General features: G+C 37.4%; 3 protein-coding genes across 3 annotated transcripts; 2 read left to right on the top strand and 1 right to left on the bottom strand.

Moving 5' to 3' along the window:
• Positions 1-64: 64 nt before the first annotated feature.
• On the bottom strand, positions 65-3734 carry Polr3B (RNA polymerase III subunit RpIII128). The gene is made up of 2 exons (XM_073963043.1): positions 1059-3734; positions 65-999 (listed from the first exon to the last, which is right to left on the bottom strand). Exons 1-2 carry the CDS (start codon positions 3615-3617, stop codon positions 148-150), a joined length of 3411 nt encoding a protein of 1136 aa, XP_073819144.1. The 5' UTR covers positions 3618-3734; the 3' UTR covers positions 65-147.
• A 4474-nt stretch (positions 3735-8208) lies between these two features.
• On the top strand, positions 8209-13609 carry LOC141393720 (uncharacterized). The gene is made up of 2 exons (XM_073967133.1): positions 8209-11299; positions 13023-13609. Exons 1-2 carry the CDS (start codon positions 8209-8211, stop codon positions 13607-13609), a joined length of 3678 nt encoding a protein of 1225 aa, XP_073823234.1.
• A 109-nt stretch (positions 13610-13718) lies between these two features.
• Positions 13719-20639, top strand: omd (integrator complex subunit 5 omd). The gene is made up of 10 exons (XM_073963044.1): positions 13719-15159; positions 15225-15554; positions 15611-15955; positions 16026-16290; positions 16361-16727; positions 16789-16846; positions 19321-19685; positions 19757-20036; positions 20105-20247; positions 20306-20639. The coding sequence occupies exons 1-10, from the start codon at positions 14610-14612 to the stop codon at positions 20606-20608; spliced, it is 3006 nt and encodes a 1001-aa protein (XP_073819145.1). The 5' UTR covers positions 13719-14609; the 3' UTR covers positions 20609-20639.
• Positions 20640-20724: the final 85 nt, after the last annotated feature.

Below are 20724 nucleotides of genomic sequence, written 5' to 3' on the forward strand. Positions count from 1 at the left end.
TGTATGTATGTTAGTAGGTTCCACTTACCAAAGTTTAAGAATCGTAGACTATTTCGTCAGATTATTTCATTGTATTGATATAAAATAACAGATTATCTTTATTCTGAAGATGTAATATTTCGGTACCTATTCATGTTATGTTTGTAATTAATAATTTTGTAGTTTTAATTTGGGTACGACATTCATACTAGTTAGTTCTTGGAACAGAAGTTTACATGCATATGGCATGGATATTTTCGAAACGTTGGCCGATGACTGACAATAATGGCACCACGAAGAGTAGGCCAAGCGTCCGCATGACTTACACACATCTACATCGAATGCATCTGACGATATCATTAGTCGCTCCATGATTAACATACTGGCACCGTACGATATTAAGCAATCGCGTTCCATTTCACCAAGTCGTAGGCCGCCTTCTCGACTTCGACCCTGGGTAGGTTGTCTGGTGAGCACAGCCTTGGGACCTCTTGCTCGGGCATGCATTTTGTCCTGCACCATGTGTTTTAATTTCTGATAGTAGACGGGTCCGGAGTAGATGTACGCTTCCAAGCTTTCACCAGTAATTCCCGAATAAAAGTAATCTTTCCCCATGTAGTTGAATCCATTTTTGAACAATTCATCCTGAATATCTGAACATTTTGAGCCTCCAAATGCAGTGCCATAGTGGAATTTCCCTTCTAATAAGCCAGCTTTGCCACCCAACAGTTCTAGCGATTTCCCAACTGTCATACGAGACGGAAAACCATGCGGATTCATAATCATATCTGGACATATGCCGAAATCATTAAATGGCAAATCTTCCTGATCTACAATCAGACCAGTAACTCCTTTTTGTCCATGACGAGAGCTGAATTTGTCACCTATTTCCGGCCGCCTAGTTTGCCTCAGTAGAATTTTAATAAGAAAATCTTCTTCGCCATTTGCTGACACCATTACCTTCTCGATATAACTTGGCTCCGGTCCTTTATAGGAAATTGGCACAGCAGTGTACGAAATCTGAAAGAAATTTCATGAAGACGGGACGAACTTAAATAATGAATATCAATGGTTTGTACCTGTGAGCTTTGTCCTGTTTGTTCAATGGGATTTATTGATGTTACGGCCGGCATTTCCTTGTTAATTAAAATTTGTTTATTCACCACCATCTCCCCTGGGGCAACGATGCCGTCTGTGTCCAAAGCATCGTGCTTAAATATAACCTTGTTGGTAAGAGCATCCTTGACAGGCCCCATAATCCGGTCGTATGTTTGATTGGCATACCTTTTAACAGTACATTTTGAATTTTTATATATCAGACATCTGCCATAGCCACGATCTATGGACGCTTTGTTTAATATCAACGCATCTTCAATATCGTATCCAGAATAGCTCATTACTGCAACGGTGGCATTTTGGCCAGCTGGTAATTTGTCAAATCCAGTCAATTCAATAGTCTTCGACTTTACCATTGGCGCTTGTGGATAAACAAGGTTATACATGAGGGTATCTATTCGATTCTTTTGATTATAACCAATGACACCCATCGCTTGCTTACCCATGGCGCACTGATATGTGTTACGGGGGCTCTGATTATGATGTGGATAGGGAACTAAGCCCGCACACACACCGAGCAGTGTAAAGGGTTCAATTTCCAAATGTGTTGTTGTATCGGGATCAATATCGTTTTCGTTCCAGGCTATAAATGAATCGTTCTCTTCGTTGACATCTAGATATTCTACAAGACCGTCGTGGAGAAAATCTTCGAACTTTCGTATTCCCCTCTTTAACTCCTCAATGTGTTGCTGTTTCACTGCGGGTTGTCCTTTCCTTACGATAATATATGGACGACACAAGCGACCGCCATCAGTATGAATATAAACACACCTTTGGGTATGAGACGTGTGAATCGAAACAAACGGACCTAGGCGGCCTTTACGTCTCATCATGCGAAATACTTCCACCAATCGTTTGTAGCTTATTGTCAATCCCAGAATATTACCATTTATAAATACAAGAAACACCTTGGAATTGTTAATCGCATCACCACCGACCAAACGAATGTCCTCCACCCCAGCGTTAAATGCCAAACGGACAACAGGCTCTTCTTCGACCTCTGTGGTTATATGCGTCATTAATGCCAGATTTTTTACGAGACCACATGCTTCGCCTTCTGGTGTGTCTGACGGACATAGCATACCCCATTGACTGGGTTGAAGAGAACGAGGGCCCGACACCTTCCGTGTTTTTTCGAACTGGGAATTAACTCTTGTCATCATACCTAGGGCGGATATGTAACTCAATCGAGAGAGAACTTGTGTAACCCCTGCCCTCTCCATTTTAAAACGTTTAATAGTCCAATTGCCCGAGGATATTGCAGACTCTAGACCGACTGTAATTTGAGCAGCTCTAATGTGCTTCACAACATCAAATTGAGCGGCCTTAACCTTCGGAATATTTTTGTCGGCTATCATCTTGAGCTCCCAATTCATACGCTTAAATAAATCCTCGAACATTAGAGATATCAACGATCCAGCCAATTCCAAACGTTTGTTGCCATAATAATCTCTGTCGTCTACCGCAGAAGCATCCAACTCTGCTGCCATAACGCGCCTCACCATCAACGACACGTAAATTGATTTTATTTGAAAATTAAAATTTTCTACTGGGACGTGTGCCAAAATTGTTGTTGTTAGGAGTTCTCTTGCTTCATCAGCTGGCGTTTTGGTAGCGGCAGTTTGAAACCGCTTTACCATCAGTTTTGAACCCATGTATTCCAGTGCTCGCTGTTGCGTGAAAATCTTTAGATTAAAAGCTTCAAGCAGAGAGGGAGCAAATCTGTTCTGCGTCTCTGTACTTGTTCCAATTAACGACATTATTTCCAGGTCTGATACTACTCCCATTGCCTTAAAGATGACAACTATGGGAATGTCATCTACCATAGAATTGTGCTTCAAATAGTATTTACCATGTTTGCTGAGGACAACAGTACGCGATTTCTTTTCATGTGTTGAAGAAGTCACCTGACACTGCACCGTCCCATTGAATTCTTCAGTAATCATTTTGTTCCACGACAACTGCTCTTGAATGAGGATAACTTTTTCTTGGCCCCTAACAACAAAATATCCACCAGGGTCCAATGGACATTCGTTTAGTTTTGCTAATTCAAATTCCGATTTGCCAGTAAGGACACAGTTTGAAGATCTCAACATTACAGGCATACGCCCAATCAGCAAGTTGTTTCTAACAATTCTTTGTGCCCCTCGTGTATATTCAATGTCCACCGTAATCGGAGCCGAATAAGTTGTATCTCTGAGCCGGCATTCATGGGGTGTTGTAGCCTTTGTTATGTTGTAACCATCTTCAATGTCTGGCGTACCAACTCGTACGTCCAAATATTTCAGATAAAACATCGGGTCAGCATCGCTTAACACTGTTTGGTTAGCTTGTACGATCTTTTTAATGTCCACATTTACAAAATGATTGAAGGAGTCAATGTGTTGTTTAACTAAACCTTTAACCTGTAGGAAAGCCGGTACTAGTTTCCATTTTTCTTCCAAGGGTTTAATGGGGTTAGCCCAATTTCTCTTGTCACTATCCCATTCAATGGCATTCTCTCCGGCTGACGACTTCTCCATTCCGTCGGAAGTTCTCCTGGGCTCGTTCTTCACACAAAATCAAAAAAAAAATCTTCTTGCTTTGCGAAAGTGAATTGATACCACCTGCTTCCTCAGTATGCGATTAAACGCCATCTATATCTGAAGAATGCTTAGGGTTTTTCTTTTGAAAAGTAGAGTTGGGCAATTGAACGACCTAGTTCACTGTCCTAGTTCAAAAACGTATGAGTAACATCATCCATGGTTTAATAAGAAAGGTTAGCCAAAGCTTTATGTCAATTTAAATTTTTTCATTCGAGTATGCCTAAAACTTCAAAACAATGTAAACAAACTGTGTATGTGTGTGTGTGGTGTTTGATATTATGCCAAACAATTTTAAAAACAATCGAATTCAATGATTTTTAAAATTGTTTTTAGACCATTTGTACGGAAGAAATTGGTGAGATTTGCATTGAAACAATCAGTTTATCATATTCACAACTGGATTATGTGAAGAAAACTTAACTCTTCATTCATTTTTCGCGTTTTTTATAAAATGCTCAAAAATGCATTGTAAACAAACCCACTTGTTGCTTTTATTTTGAAGTTTTAGGAATTCAAGAAAAACAAGGGTTCTATAGATTTTTTTCATTTAAATCTACCTCTTTACTTATACCATGACATCATCCAAACTAACGTGAGATAATAAGTATACTCATTTTGTTCAAAGAAACGACCGGTGTCCATTGAACAAGATAGTGAAGTAGGTAGTTCATAGGGGGCCACCGTGGTGCAATGGTTAGCACGTCCGCCTTGCACTCAGAAGGTCTGCGGTTAGAATCCCAGGCCAAGCAACATCAAATTTTCAACGGTGGCAAAATTCCCCCTCAGTAATGCTGGCGACATTTCCTGAGTATTTAAGCCATGAAAATCTTCTCTACAACTGGTGTCGTAAGACACGCCGTTTGGACTCGGCAATAAAAAGTTTAGAATGACCCTATTATTCAATATTTTCTTTGACATTTAATTTCTAATAACAACAATGTTGTTTTTGTAAAGTTATTAGTTGTTGTAATTCATGCATATACCTTATATAAATTTTCCTTGAGTACATTTTTCTAATTGATTTGATTCAGTCTCATGTAAAAGATTAAAGGCCAAGTACTACCTAATTCAAATGTTACCCACTTCATTTGAAATAGTAGGTAGTACTTGACCTTTAATCTTTTACATGAAATTGAGCGTGAAAAAGTGGCGTATTTAATTGTGTTTCTACCTTAATGGCTATAGCTCTGTTCCCGAACTAAAAAGTTTTTACAATTTTTACCACTTTTACACATTTTGCGTTCCCGTACACAAAATTTATATGAAAATCGTTTAAAACTTTTACCACTTTATAAAGTACGGGAACAGGCCATATATTAAGTGGGGCATACACTATCAAATTTTGATGTCAATGACCAAATGTCTTAAGGCCTACGTACATAAGCTGCCTCGCCTGGTTGCCTTGCTTGCTTCTGATAAAAGAATAAAAAAAGAAAAGGGCAACCCAGTTCAAAATTTGCTCGGCCTCATTTATTCTTTTATTTTTATTATGTCAAAAATGAAGCAGGAAAGCAAGGCAACCAGGCAAAGCAGCTTATGTACGCAGGCCTTAATGTCCGACACATTGGAACAATTTCGGAAGCAAAATCGATCAGATTTCGTTCCGATTTCTAAATGATTTTTCATAGGGGAATTCGTTCAGATTTCGTTCCGATTTCGGAAAAAATTTCGGAAGTAAATTTTCCCTTCGAATATGCTAATGTTGTTCTATTATAACTAAAAAATCCTTACAGTGAAAATCATTAGAGTGAAAATCATTAGTTTGAGTGAAATTCTGTAATTCATTTTTCGAGTTACCGACAAATATCGGTAATATTAAAATGCTTATAATTTCGGTAATTAACGAAAATTTTCGGTAAGTTAACAACCAAACTAAAGCTGTTGATAAATCCTACCGATAGCAACAGGGTTGTCCAGTTTTATTAATACTTTTTATTCATAATTTTGCGAATTCCTAGTTTTTTGTCGTTTTAGATTCGATCAGCTGGGTTGAGGCATATACCTTTGTAATTGTACCATGGTTTTTTGTTTTGATTTTTCATGTCGAATTCCTAGTTTTTTGACGTTTTAGATTCGATCAGCTGGGCTGAGGAATCTACCTTTGTAATTGTACCATGCCATGAGTGTAGACCATGGTACAATTAGAAAGGTAGATGCCTCAGCCCAGCTGATCGAATCTAAAACGTCAAAAAACTATGAATTCGCCATGAAAAATCAAAACAAAAAACCATATGATTCGGTTAGTAAGACATAGCATGTCTACACTTTATAGACAAACACAAGCGATAAAAAGAGACGACAAGAGACCATTTGGCGAAATTTTTGACAGTTTACATTACAAAAAAAGTTGCTTTGTTGTAGCAATTCGCCGATGCATCTACCTTTCTTATTGTACCATGGTGTAGACCATGGTACAATAATACAGGTAGCATTATCATGCCAGCTGATGGTAACATAATGTGTCAACTGCATTGAATTGATGTCAAATTTTGACACCTTATGTTACCAACAATTGCCGATGCGGCTACCTGTGTATTTGTACCATGGTGTAGACATGCTATCTCTTACTTATATTTGGTTTACATTTACGAAATCCACTCGATTTCAACTGTCAAATCCAGATGAGATTTCATTTGACGTTTGAGCTATGGAATTGATAGCTGAAATCGAGTGGATTTCGTAAATGTAAACTTAGCATTAGGGGTAGGTTACACTATATGTAAATGTCATATGACATGAAATTTTCCATCGTTTTATATTCGCTAATATGTGTAATATTGGAGATTTTCCTTACGCCATTTACTCTGTGCGTCCACACCAGCAAAAATGTAAAAAAAAACTACGTCTCCACATTGCCTCCGTGGGTAAATATGGAATGTTTTTATTTCGTGTCATATGACATTGATTGATAAGGGGTAGTTTACACTATATGTAAATGTCATATGACATGAAATTTTCCATCGTTATATATTCGCTAATATTTGCAATATTGGAGATTTTCCTTACGCCATTTACTCTGTGGGCCCACACCAGCAAAAATGTAAAAAACTACGTCTCCACATTGCCTTCGTGGGTAGATATGGAATGGTTTATTTTCGTGTCATATGACATTGATAGATAGTGTAAACTACCTCTAAGTTTACATTTACGAAATCTAATCGATTTCAACTGTCAATTCCATAGCTCAAACGTCAAATGAAATCTCATCTGGATTTCATTTGACGTTTAACGTATGGATTTGACAGTTGAAAACGAGTGGATTTCATAAATGTAAACCAAGCAATAGATAGTGTAAACTACCTCTTACCAAATCATATGGTTTTTTGTTTTGATTTTTCATGGCGAATTCCTAGTTTTTTGACGTTTTAGATTCGATCAGCTGGGCTGCCTTTGTAATTGTACCATTGGTGTGGGCCATGGTACAATAAAGTAGAGGTAGGCCAGGTATGAAAATCACTGAGAAATGCCACCCTGCAGCCATGGCTTAAAACGTCAAATGGCATGGTACAATAATAATGGTAGATGTACCTGCATAGCTATCCCGTATTACAAAAACATATGGAATTTAAAGCTTCACTTTTTATATGTTAAAAGTGCCATATAGTGTAAAAAAATGTCTTTAGCTAGGCTCCAGAATATTCTTGTTAGAAAAGTGTTCCAAAAATAGCAAAAGTTCTTCACAAACTTATGACAGTGAAAAAATGTCATTCACTTATTTTCTACTTGGCAAGTTTGGCTAATCTGACATCGTGATTGCTGGTATCCGATTTGCAGATAAATGTCAGCAGAATTTTTAAAAAAATTGTAATTTTTACATTCCCGTACTTTTGGAACAAATTTAAATTAATATCAATTGTTACCGCCGCCACTGTTTATTTACCCTTTATAGTTATTTATTTACTTAAACTAATTTGAGTTATTCCTCTTTTATGTAGTCAATACACTTTTGCATTGATCTCTATTTATCTCTTCGTTGCCCTTTATTTATGTGGCCCTTTGCCTATGTGTATATACATACATGCATAAAGTAATAAGTATGTTGTTATTGTTTAATAACGGCAATGTCTAATGTACGAAAACAAGTAGCTTCAAAGGGAAACGAAGAGATGACAATAATTAGTTCGAATTTGAATACGCAGCGAACAAATTGTTTTTAAAGCGCCACAGTCCCTTTATTATTAATAAACATTTAAAGTGAAATTGTTTCAAAGTGTTTTATTTGGAAGAGGGTGACTAAAAAAGTTGTTTTGCGTCTCGAACTCAACATTCTTTAAAAACAATTTAGTGAGAGTTCATTAGAACAAAAATAAAAATAATTTCGCGAGCTTGTTTCGGTTTCGGTAATAAATTTACAGGAAGTGTACAAGAGATTTTGTGTCACAAAACAATACATTTAAAAGCCGTGAATAGCATCAAAGAACCGTGGGAAGAGTGTCGCACATAAAAAAAGGAATTATTTTCTGAAAAATAAAAAAATATTTTCTCAATAAAATAACAATAATTTTATATCGTGTTTCAACAATTTGACATGTCAGAAACCGATTTTAATTGCAATAAGTGTGATTTAAAAGACACCGATCGTATGGTGCAATGCGATTCTTGTGACAAGTGGTTCCATTTCGAGTGTGTTAAAGTGGATAGCAACATTGAAAATGTAAGCTGGAGTTGTTCGTGCTGTGGTGACCAATCTGTGGCCCAAAGTAACGAGTGTGATGGATCGGAGCATATGCCAGCCGTAAATAATACCGCTGATTTCACCGCCGGGAGGCAGGCTTCATCATCACCAGCCAATATGGCGCAACCTGGCACATCACAAAAACAACAACAAAAAGAAATGGATCCCGTTCTTGGAAAAGGTGCATATAAAAAGGCACATAATCCAAGTGCAAGTAAACATGGCTCCAGTACAGTGTCTTCAGTACCAACAACTATGTCTCAAACGACAGTTATGCCACTGACAAAAACAACATCGACATATTCAAACAGTGTTAATAAAAATTTTCATAAAGACCGCCATTTTGAGAATTTCGGTAATTCTGACGTGGTTCCAAGCAACATGTCTCAGACTCAATTGCAGCTGCAGATGTTGGAAGAGGAGAAAGAATTACAAAGGCAATATTTGGAGAAGAAATATAAAATTCTGTCCCAAGGCAACGTAAGCCAGCCATCGTGTTCCTTTTCTCAGACGTTTACAACATTTCAACCAACAGCAGCTCAAATTGCAGCCAGACAAGTGATACCAAAGGATTTGCCGAATTTTGATGGAAACCCAGAGGATTGGCCGTTGTTCATCAGTAATTTCAAAAATAGTACCGAGATTGCTGGTTACACTGATGGTGAAAATTTAATGCGTTTGCAGTCGTGTCTCCGTGGTCGTGCTAAAGAGTTGGTGAAAAGTAAATTGTTAATTCCTTCGATGGTGGGTGAAATTATCCAGACGTTGGAAATGTGTTTCGGTCGTCCTGAGCATATTTTAGATGTCATGATCGATAAAGCCATGAAGATTCCACCATTGAAGGACAGACTGGATAGCATAATTGAATATGCTTTAACAATTAAAAATATTTGTTCTACAATGGAAGCGTGCGATATGAAGGCTCATTTAAATAATCCGATGTTAGTGAAGACATTAGTGGACAAATTGCCGAATAACCACAAATTAAGTTGGGCTATGCATCAAAAGGATTCTAATGTTCCTATAGTGAAAGTGTTTAGTGATTGGATTTACAACATAGCCGCTGCTGCCAGCCAAGTCGTGTCTCCAATAACAAGCAAGAAAGGAGCATCAGTGAATACACATCAGGATAGTGGCCCAAGGAAACCAACTTGTTTTTCGTGCAAAAGTGAAGCTCATAAAATCCAGAGTTGTGGTGAGTTTCAATCCCTAAATTTGGAAGCTAAATGGAAGATAGTGAAAGAAAACAAATTGTGTCGCCAGTGCCTAAATTCACATCGCAGAAAGTGTTTTTCCAATAAATTGTGTGAAATCGGTGGTTGTAAAGCAAAGCATCATCCATTGTTACATAATCATCAATCCTCATTGAATGCGAGTGCTAATAATTTCGTGCCAACCGAACAAAGCCGAAGTGTAAATTCGCATCGTGGCAGTGATAAAGAGAAGACATGTTTTAGAATTTTGCCGATTCGAGTTTTTTATGATGGTGGCTCAGTGACAACGTTTGCTTTTTTGGATGAAGGTTCTTCTGTGACCCTTATGGAGAAAGAATTCTTTAATAAACTTGGAGTTAAGGGCAAGAAGGAACCTCTGGAATTACGTTGGACTGGCAACACAACTCGTTCTGAAGATGACTCGGTGAAAATTAATATTGAAGTGTCTGGTGTCAAAGGTGATTCTCGTTTTATGCTGCACGATGTGAGAACAGTGAAGAATCTTGAACTGCCCAAGCAAACATTAAATTTTGAAGATGTTGTGAAATATAATCCACATTTAAAAGGATTGCCAGTCGAGTCATATGTCAACGCAAAGCCAACGATTTTAATTGGAGTTAATAATTGGCGAGTGGCTGTCCCAATGAAAATTCGTGAAGGTGGTTATAATCAGTTTATTGCAACGAAGACTCGACTTGGATGGACTCTTCAAGGTAGTGGCAAGGATGTTGGTGAAATAGCTTCGCTGAATATACACACTTGTGAATGTGAACGCCGTTATCAAATCTTACATGATGAAGTAAAAGAATATTTTTCCCTGGATGTGTCTCAACCTAAAAATATACTGTCTACTGAAAATCAAAAGGCCATGCAGATTTTAGAAAACAACTGCGTAAAGAAAAATCAACAATTTGAAGTGAGTCTACTGTGGAAAGATAGTGATCCTCAATTACCTGATAGCTACAATGTCGCAGTTCATCGACTAAAGTGTCTCATGAGGAAGTTTAAGAAAAATACTGAATTAAAGCAGACTATGCAGATGGAAATCGAAAAGCTTCTCTCAAAAGGATACGCAAGAAAAGTTTTGGACTCCGAAATTAATAATTATCCTGGTCGCACCTGGTATCTTCCAATTTTTGTGGCTCTTAATCCGAATAAGCCTGGTAAAGTTCGTCTAGTTTGGGATGCAGCAGCCAAATCCAATAATAAATCACTCAACGATTATTTGCTATGTGGTCCTGATTTGCTTACGTCACTCTTCAATGTTTTAATCGAATTCCGAGTTGGTCAAGTTGCAGTCTGTGGTGATATTGCTGAGATGTTTCATAGAATCAACGTCAAAGATGAAGACATGCATGCTCAACGATTTTTGTGGTTCGAAAATGGTGACGTAGACAAAATCAGTGTTTATGTGATGAAGGCGTTAACTTTTGGAATTAGCTGTGCTCCATGTATTGCTCATTTTGTGCGCAACAAGAACGCAGACGACTTTCGTGAAAATTATCCCAGAGCAGTTAAGGCGGTTGAGTCGTATCACTACATGGATGATTTTATCGACAGCGTACACAGTGAAGAAGAAGCCCTAGAGTTAGCATTACAAGTTAAAATGATACATGCTGCTGGTGGCTTCCACATGAGAAATTGGGTGTCGAATTCAAAATTGGTGCAGGAAAAATTAGGCAATGGAGAGCTGACAAAGAATACGTTTGGAGCCGTCGAAAAAATTCTTGGTATGTATTGGGAATCCAATAATGATGTGTTTCAGTATAATTGCAGATTTTCACGGCTCTCGAGAAACGTATTCGAGTCGCATGTGGTCCCTACGAAGAGGGAGGTTCTTCAAGTCCTGATGTCCATATTTGATCCGCTTGGATTCATCTCCCATTACACGATTGGGTTGAAAATACTTCTACAACAGATTTGGCGATCGGCAATTAAATGGGACGATGAATTAAATGACGAGCTATATAATAACTGGTCTTCATGGTTGTCCAATTTGAAGGTGATCTCGCAAGTACAAATTCCGAGATGTTACTCCAAGCTGTTGAAGTTCACCCAGGAAGTTCAAATTCATACTTTTGTTGACGCTGGAGAAGACGGATACGCAGCGTTGTGCTACTTTCGCATTAAGTATCTCGAAGAAGTCAATATCAGTCTTGTAGCAGCAAAATCAAAAGTGGCTCCCCTCAAACCAGTTTCTATTCCGAGATTGGAACTTCAAGCAGCCCTAACTGGTGTGCGCCTGTCAGACAAAATAGTAAAAGCAACGAGACTTCAATGTACAGAAAGTTTCTTCTGGTCGGACTCAAAAACTGTACTGAGTAATGTACAGAGTTGGAGAAATCCTGGAGTCTACAAATATTACCCAGTGGAATTGGGTGCCCTCAAAATTGAATCCAGCTGATTTTGCGACTAAAATTGGGTCCTGTAATGAAGATTTGTGGTTCCATGGCCCTAAGTTCCTTGAAGAAGATGAATGTTCTTGGCCGAAATGTCCTGTATTAGCACAAACCAATGAAGAGGTACGTAATTGTCTGTTGCATATTTCGAAATCACATACGTTCACCATAAATGTTGAGTATTTTTCATGCTGGAGACGACTTTATAAAGCGCTGTCGCTATTTATACTTTATATGGAGAAGTTAAAGTCCGTGGTTCGTAGCTGCAAATTACCAGAAAATGGGAGATTCGAATGTGTCCAGAAAGCCAAACTTATTTTGTACAAAAATGCCCAGAAGAGCAGTTTTCCTGATGAAATATGGTGCCTCAAGAATAACAAGCCAATAGGAAAAAGCAGCAAATTGAAGCCAATGAATATCTATTTAGACGAAAATGAAGTTTTACGTGTCTCAGGAAGAGCTGAGATGTTAAGTTGCAACAATGCAATAATTTTACCCAATGGTCATCACGTAACATTTTTAGTGGTTCAATTTTTCCACCAAAAATTTCATCACTGTATGCATGAAGCAGTGATGTCAAATATTAAATCCGAATTCTACATCCCCAGATTAAGAGCACTTTATAAGAGCGTACGAAGAAAGTGTCAAGAATGCAAAAATTTAGCAGCAACACCATGTCCACCTCAAATGGCAGCATTACCGTCAGCCCGAGTATCCAGTTTTGAACGTCCATTTACTTACGTCGGAATTGACTTCTTTGGCCCATTATATGTCACAGTCGGCAGGCACAAAGAAAAGAGATGGGGTGTTCTGTTTACATGTTTAACGGTACGTGCTATTCACATCGAAGTGGCTCATAGTCTTGACACCAGCTCCTGCATAATGTGCATTCAAAATTTCATAAGTCGTCGTGGCTCTCCCAGAGAAATTTTTACCGACAACGGAACAAATTTTAAGTCTGTTGAAAGAATGCTCCAAGAGGAAAGACAGCATTTAGAGTTCATGAAGATGTGTTCCAAATATGATTTTATCAGGTGGCGATTCAACCCTCCAGCTGCTCCGCATATGGGCGGTGCATGGGAACGTTTAATACGTTCAGTTAAATCCATCCTGTACTCAATGTGTCCAGCCTTCAAATTTAACGACGAAACCCTGCGATGTGCCCTATATGAAGTTGAGTTTATCATCAATTCTCGCCCGTTAACATTTGTGACCCTGGATACTGTTGAAGACGACGCACTAACACCGAACCATTTGTTATTAGGCTCAGCAGCAGGCCAGAAACCTCTTTGTGAATACGACTACGATCTAAGACAACGATGGCATCAAACCCAACAATTTGCAAATAACTTCTGGAGAAGATGGGTACGTGAATATGGACCGATGTTGGTACGAAGAAGCAAGTGGTTCGAAAAGGTTCCACCACCAACTGTCGGAGATGTCGTAGTTATAGTTGACGATACACTACCTCGCAACAAGTGGCCCAAAGGTATTGTAACCGAGTTATTTGCAGCAAAAGATGGTCAAGTTCGAAGCGTCAAGGTTAGAACCAGTTCCAGCGAGTACGAAAGGCCAGTAACCAAAATAGCAGTCCTGGACGTCGGTATTAAGAAGGATGACAGTAAGCTCAAGAGGCCCTAGTTCGCTTACGAAGGGGGGAATGTTACCGCCGCCACTGTTTATTTACCCTTTATAGTTATTTATTTACTTAAACTAATTTGAGTTATTCCTCTTTTATGTAGTCAATACACTTTTGCATTGATCTCTATTTATCTCTTCGTTGCCCTTTATTTATGTGGCCCTTTGCCTATGTGTATATACATACATGCATAAAGTAATAAGTATTGCTCTGTTCCAGAACCTGCAAGAAGCTACAATTTTTTACTACGATAACATTTTTTCCTTTATGTTATCGAAGAAAATAGTAAAAATTAGTAGCTTCTTGCAGTTCTGGAACAGACCATATGTTGTTATTGTTTAATAACGGCAATGTCTAATGTACGAAAACAAGTAGCTTCAAAGGGCAACGAAGAGATGACAATAATTAGTTCGAATTTGAATACGCAGCGAACAAATTGTTTTTAAAGCGCCACAGTCCCTTTATTATTAATAAACATTTAAAGTGAAATTGTTTCAAAGTGTTTTATTTGGAAGAGGGCGACTAAAAAAGTTGTTTTGCGTCTCGAACTCAACATCAATATTTGATAAATTGTTCATTCGTAAGTTTTGCTAAAAAAAAAATCAACAATTTTATTTTGCCAAGCGAATACACATTTTTTGTCCTTGTTTTCAATTTTAAGATATAGTGTTACAGCAGAAGTTTTTTTTTGAACAATTCAGCGATACATCTACCTTTATGATTGCATAATGTCAAAAACAGTACAAAATGTCAACCCTGCTTTTGACAGATTAGGCCATAAAAAGAAAAAAATTGTAATCAGCTGTTAGCTGTGGCCTACCTTTACTTTATTCTACCATGGTGTGGGCCTTAAAACCCTGCATGCTATCCAATATTTGTGAATCCCAATTATCAGCTGTGCAAGAGTGGCATTCTGTGTCGAGAATAAATTAATAAACAAATTGATTCATATTCATCCTATAATTAATTTTCCGAAAACTTCAAAAAGTCCAGTAAAGAATCATGTTGAAACAGCATGTTCTGGTAGAACTAAAACAGTTTATTCAGTCCATATCCTCAATACATCGGAACAGTTCTCATCTAACATCGATTGGGCTGATTAGAACATCTTTGCACTTGTTGGACGATCTTCCGTCTTGCAGGGAAATTGTTTTCGAATACTTTGCTTTGGTGGCTGAGGTAGGAGTTCAGAGTTACGTGAATACTGCAAATGTAGATCCACAGACTGGAATGATAATACAACAGCAGCAGAAAGGGAATCAACAGCAACAGTTACCCGTTTCGCAAGAAGATTTAAGTTTTGAAGTAATACAACAGTCTCTGGACAATATGGTAAGCAAAGGTCCGAGTGCATGGGCAGCTGTCATTGCATCATGGAGTTTGGAATTGGTTGGTAGTTTGTCCGATAAGTATAGCAAAAGAATGCAGATTGGTGCTGCTTGTAATTTTTGGCTCAACTGTTGTACCATGCGAGGACTGCTGTCACTGGTTAACGTGTGTTTCCGAAAACTTACGAACGCTGAAGCCGAAACATGTGTTGAGACATTATTAGGTAAAAATCGCAACTAATATACATACCTTTGTCCAAGCACATTAACTACCTATTTTGAGTTTTAGCTGCTTACCAAAGATATTCAATGACATTTGATTGGGTAGTAGCCCGCTTGGGTGGATGCTTTCCGTCGAAAATCATATCACAGATTTTGCAATGCAGTCTTAAACGATTCTCCGAAAATTACCCATGCCGTTTTGATTCAGAACTTGGCATTCTCGAATACTTATGTTTTGCCCATGAGCAGGTTCTTCGAGTTTGTGTAAGAGATCTGCTAGAAGATGGCTTCCAACCTAAAAGAAAGTTGGACGCACTAATAATACCTTTTATGTTAGAGTTTTGTAATTATTCCGACATACTACTGCAAAATGCGATCAGTGTTTTCCTTGATATGTGTAAGAATGATTTTATTCCAAATTTGTTCGAGTATTCAAACCTATTTGTGTTTTAGATAACGACGAATTGCGCGTTAATATTGCTCAGAAAGCTCCCTTGTGGATGGCAAATCGCCTATTTGCAGAAATGCAGCCATCTCTTAATAATTTAGTGCTGAGATTAAAAACGAATGGGTCGCGAGTTTTGATTACCGTCTCAAAAATGTGTGAACAGTATTCGTGGTGTCAGGATTTTTTGGAATTTTCTCTGCAAGAATTAGAACAAATTGTATTAAATGCCAGAATTTGTCCTTTAATGGACGACTTGGCAATGGAGGAAACGAAGTATATGTTATGGAAAAGCTGTCTGAGCACTAACATCTATGAACAGCAAACTGCTGTGCGTCTTTTATTAGTTGTATGTGAGTATTCAAGAGTAAATTTGTGTACACGGTTTCTAACAAAACCCACTAATATATTTTCATTGTTTAGCTACACAACATACCCACATATACTACCAGACTATATCCGAATTGCTCCGTAAATGTTACACCCTTAATGCATCCGGGTTGGGGGCAATAATTAGAATGATCGGTGGTCAGTCAGGTGTGGTAGAATTCCCTGAAATTAAATCTGGAATTCAAATGGTATTGGAGGATGCTCTGCTACAAGAACAGTTTAGGAAAACGCGTCTGGCAAAAGCATCTGATGAAACTGAAGCTCTGAATATTTTCAATAACCTAAACACAATAACAAAGCAAGTATAATATACATAATTAAAAAGCTAATTCTAAAAACTTACATTTACATTTCATCCACTCTTACAGAATGGAAAAGAAAAACAATTTCTCCAGCATTAAACAGCATCAAATGAGTTCTGCGTTAAATGAAAGTCTTCCGAAAATACTACAAATATTGGAAGTAACATTGGATAAACTTATTTTACGAATGGACGCCGATGCTTGTGAGCGAAGCGAAGAAAAGTTCCGTGATTTACAAAATCAAACAAACAATAATTCCATCCACATATACAATTCACACAAAAGACAGAAGTTTGGCATTTATGCCGATTATTCAGACGAGGAAGAGGAGTTGGATTACATAGCAAAACGTTTAATCCTGGCCCATACAATTGTTGACCTTTTGAATACAATTGAAGCGGGTTCGAAATCTCAAGTGATTAAAACAGCAGAGGTATATATCGTATAGTGTCAAATAACCACTTTAAAGTATTGATTTTACTCTATTCCCACAGATATTAAAATTGGCAGTATTGAGTGTCAAGTACTTTTTCATAAGTCTAAATGAACAAGGTAAGTATGAATTAAATTGAATTCAGATACGTGATGTAAATCGATTTCGAGTGCAAAATGAGTTGAAACATGTTGTAGGTGCGATGCATTTACAATTTTTAATTTTACATGGCTGATATACTCAGGAAATGTCGCCCAAATCACTGAGGGGTATTTTGCCACCGTTGAAAATTTGTCGTTGTCTGTCCTGGGAACCAAACCCTCGACCTTTAGCGTGCAATGCGGGTGTGCATACCATTGCACCACGGCGGTACCCATTTACAATCAGAAATTAATAGTATTTGCTTTTGTACATATTGATAGAAAAATGTGTGATAAAATTAAAGATAGTTTACTTCGTTCGTTTTGGATGTTATAAATTCCAAGTCAGACATATTTAATAGGTCATGGTGCAAGAATGGAGGTGATACAATAATACCAACTGATGTCTTCATTTGCCGTCAAACATATTTTTAATCAAAAATAAACATTTCTCTTCTATAAAGAATATCTATGTACAACATCTTTATTTCAGCTTCGCGAAGAATATTTTACCACTTTCTTCTATCTTTTGTGGATATTTCGCGCAAACAATTTTGGCAGCAAATGAAGACTACGGCCTGAATTCGCCCTTTTGAAAAAATTCCCGAAGTAAACTAAAATAAATACAACATTTAACTACCTTTATTTATTTTCTTAAGAAAAAACTCGTGTTTTGTCAGATGACAATAGAATCCTCATTTTAGTCCATATTTACATTAGGCGATTTTCCTTGTGGCAATTGTCAGCTTGTAGGTGAGAGAGGGTGTTGAGAGGCAAAGGGTTACCATATGCCTCACTCCTTCCTCCATCAAACTGACAATTGCCGCAAGGAAAATTAACTAATGTAAATATGGACTTACAATTCATGCAAAGCAATTACATACATTATGGCCACTTATTGAGCACGAAAACTGAAATTTTTCATGCATTTTTTACAAGAAATCTACCAACTTTTTTCAGAAGATTTAGGGGTCGATTACGGATAGCAACCCAACTCCAGTTGCGTTGCCCACAGCAAATTTAGTAATAACAAATTTAGTAAATACAATAAAAGTAATAGCTGAAGGTTCAAAACACTGATATTGATTGAATTTGACAAAAATTTCCGTCTCTTTAATCATTTTGATTGCATGATTTTCTCTTCTCGCAACGCAGTTACAGTTGAGTTGCTATCCATAATCGACACCTTAGTTTTCTTTTGATAGATCACACCTTAAGCTACTTTCGGATTTTTTTTTGTTGAAAAATATTGCACAGTATTCTGACAAATGGTCGCCTACGAAACACTTGGTCTGTTCCAGTACTGTAAGAATCTACTAATTTTTACAATTTTTTTCGATAACTTAAAGAAAAAAATTTATCGTAGTAAAAAGTAGTAGCTTCTTGCAGGTTCTGTAACAGAACAACTGTTTTTACTAAAGCATTTTGTGGTGCCCACTCTAGCTTGAAAACGAATGAACCGATCAACATATGCTTAATATGCATAAGAACCTAATAATCTTGTACTTAAGCGAAACGGAATTCAAAAATATAAATTTTTAAGAAAATTGTGAACTGTCAAAGTCAAAATTCCGATTTTAACTAAAAGAGCTTTTTATGTGTATAACAATCCCACAAAAACATAAGAATATCGGGTCATCAGTTTTTGAGCTTCAGTGGGCACCATATTCCAAAATGCCATTTGAGAAAACCGAGTTTCAAACTTCGATTTTACATACAAATCACAATGAATTTTCTCTTTCTAACGCACATATCTCAGCTAATTTTTGCAACATATTCTATTCTACCAGTAATTTAAAATGAGACAAAAAAAATTCGATTTTGTAAAATTTGTAAGTGGCCCCTTAATTCTTGTACAAAAGATGATTTCAAACAATTTGTTTTACATTAAAAAAATATTTCATTTTTTGATTTTTACCTGCGTTGAAAATGCGTATCTTTGATGTTTTGAAATGCGCAGCTTCAGTTGTTAATTGCAACGCCCTTAAGAAACATAATACTTCGCAGATTTTCAGTCATTAGTAAAGCAACTGACGATACGGAAGTCAGTCTAATGGGCCGATTCCGTACAGCGAGGCGAGTCGTGTCGCGTTGTCAAATGCAATTTTTCGATTCCGTATGGCAATATCGCCTGACGTCGTCAAATTTTGTCGCCGAAATGTTCATTTTCCGGCGACAACAAATTAGCTGTCGCCGTACATTTTTACTAACGAATAAAAATAAAATAAAAAAAATAAAAATAACTTGTTATCGACGATTATTTTCTATCGCTGTACGTAGTGCATTTTTTAAATTTTGTCACAGAGACGATAGACGACGCGACATGACTCGCCTCGCTGTACGGAATCGGCCCATTAATATCAGTTCAATTGTTTTGTGCATATCATTAAAATTCCGAATCGATGTGATTTACATAAAATACCTGATGCTATTGTATTAATCGTAACGAGCAGGTTCTATCCAACGAATGGCCGCTATCAATCGTGCTTGCATTTTACTTCAACGTCAGTGTCGAGCGCGTAAGTCTTCTCGGTCTGCGTGTTTAAGAGAACTGATTGAGGGTGCACTCTTTTATTATGGATTCTTATTTGGACAATATGAAGAACCATTAGTGGATGAACTGTTGATACCTGAAAATGAAATGATTATAGTTCAAAATCAAAAGCAGTCCTTCGGGCCAAATTCCAATCGCTCCATTTTACATGCTGGGGTGATTGGTCGTGGTTTAAGACCCGAAAATGCTTTAATCGGAGAACGGTGTCCACCAGAAGTGCAAAAATTGTTTCTGAAGGCAATAGAAATGTGTTGCTCCGATAACGTAAGTCCAATTAGTTCAATACAGTAGACATATCTTTATGAATTTATTTATGTCTTGTTTACACCGGCCAGGATCGCCAAGTCGTTGTAGAGTCATATTCGACCATATCGCTTTTATTGGTAGAGATGGTGTCCACCGATGTCATGTACAACGGACTCCCATTTCCAGATGAGGAGTTCACGAAAGTAACTATGGAGAGAGATTTAATGATTCGAAGAGCATTCCTTACGTCTCCCATACTTTGGTCGCTACTGGGATTTATATCAACACAACGACCAGCACTGTGTTTCTCTTCCGTCTTATTGAGGGCACTGTGTGCAACTTGTTTACATCAGTGGAGAGCGAAAAATGGTAATTACCTTATCAGCATTATTATTATTATTAGCATATTGTACATTATTGTTTTTTTATTCACATAGTTAATAAATTTGAAACAAGTAATACCAGTGGAGAATTAATGGAAACAACAAAAAATCTTTTGAAAATTCTGTCAATGGGTCAATTACTGCCGCCTCCCTTGTCTAATCTTCACAATATCATTGAGCACTTCGAGCCCCAAGAGGTAAGAGGCAATCACAGTGTCGACTTACTCAGATTATCACAAATTTGTAATATTGCAGGTAGCTTTATTACTTAAAGAATGCGTGTGGAACTATATGAAGGATAATGTCCCATCCCCGGCCCTTTTCCACGTCGATAACAATGGGTTGCAGTGGCGGAACTCTCAACTGAGTAAAATTCCACCACAGTACGTTGACACATTACGGAATCTTATGCAGAAGAAACTGTCGAAATTGGGTCAACACTACTATCAAATGTTTATAATGCCCGAGTATGGCACAAACGGAATGCCCCAGCTTCGTAATATTTCAATAAGCATAAATACCTCTTTGTCAGACCATGTTATTGAATCACAGAAATAATTTGAATATAGCAACAGAAAATGTATAAAAAGTGTTAGTAGTTCAAACAATGTAAATGGTAAGTATTCAATCTCTCGTTACACTATAATCGTACATAGAAGTAGTGTTGAGAAACA

The sequence above is a fragment of the Musca autumnalis genome, unplaced genomic scaffold, assembly GCF_047663935.1.
Source record: "Musca autumnalis isolate F117 unplaced genomic scaffold, ASM4766393v1 scaffold_1, whole genome shotgun sequence".
NCBI lineage: Eukaryota > Metazoa > Arthropoda > Insecta > Diptera > Muscidae > Musca > Musca autumnalis.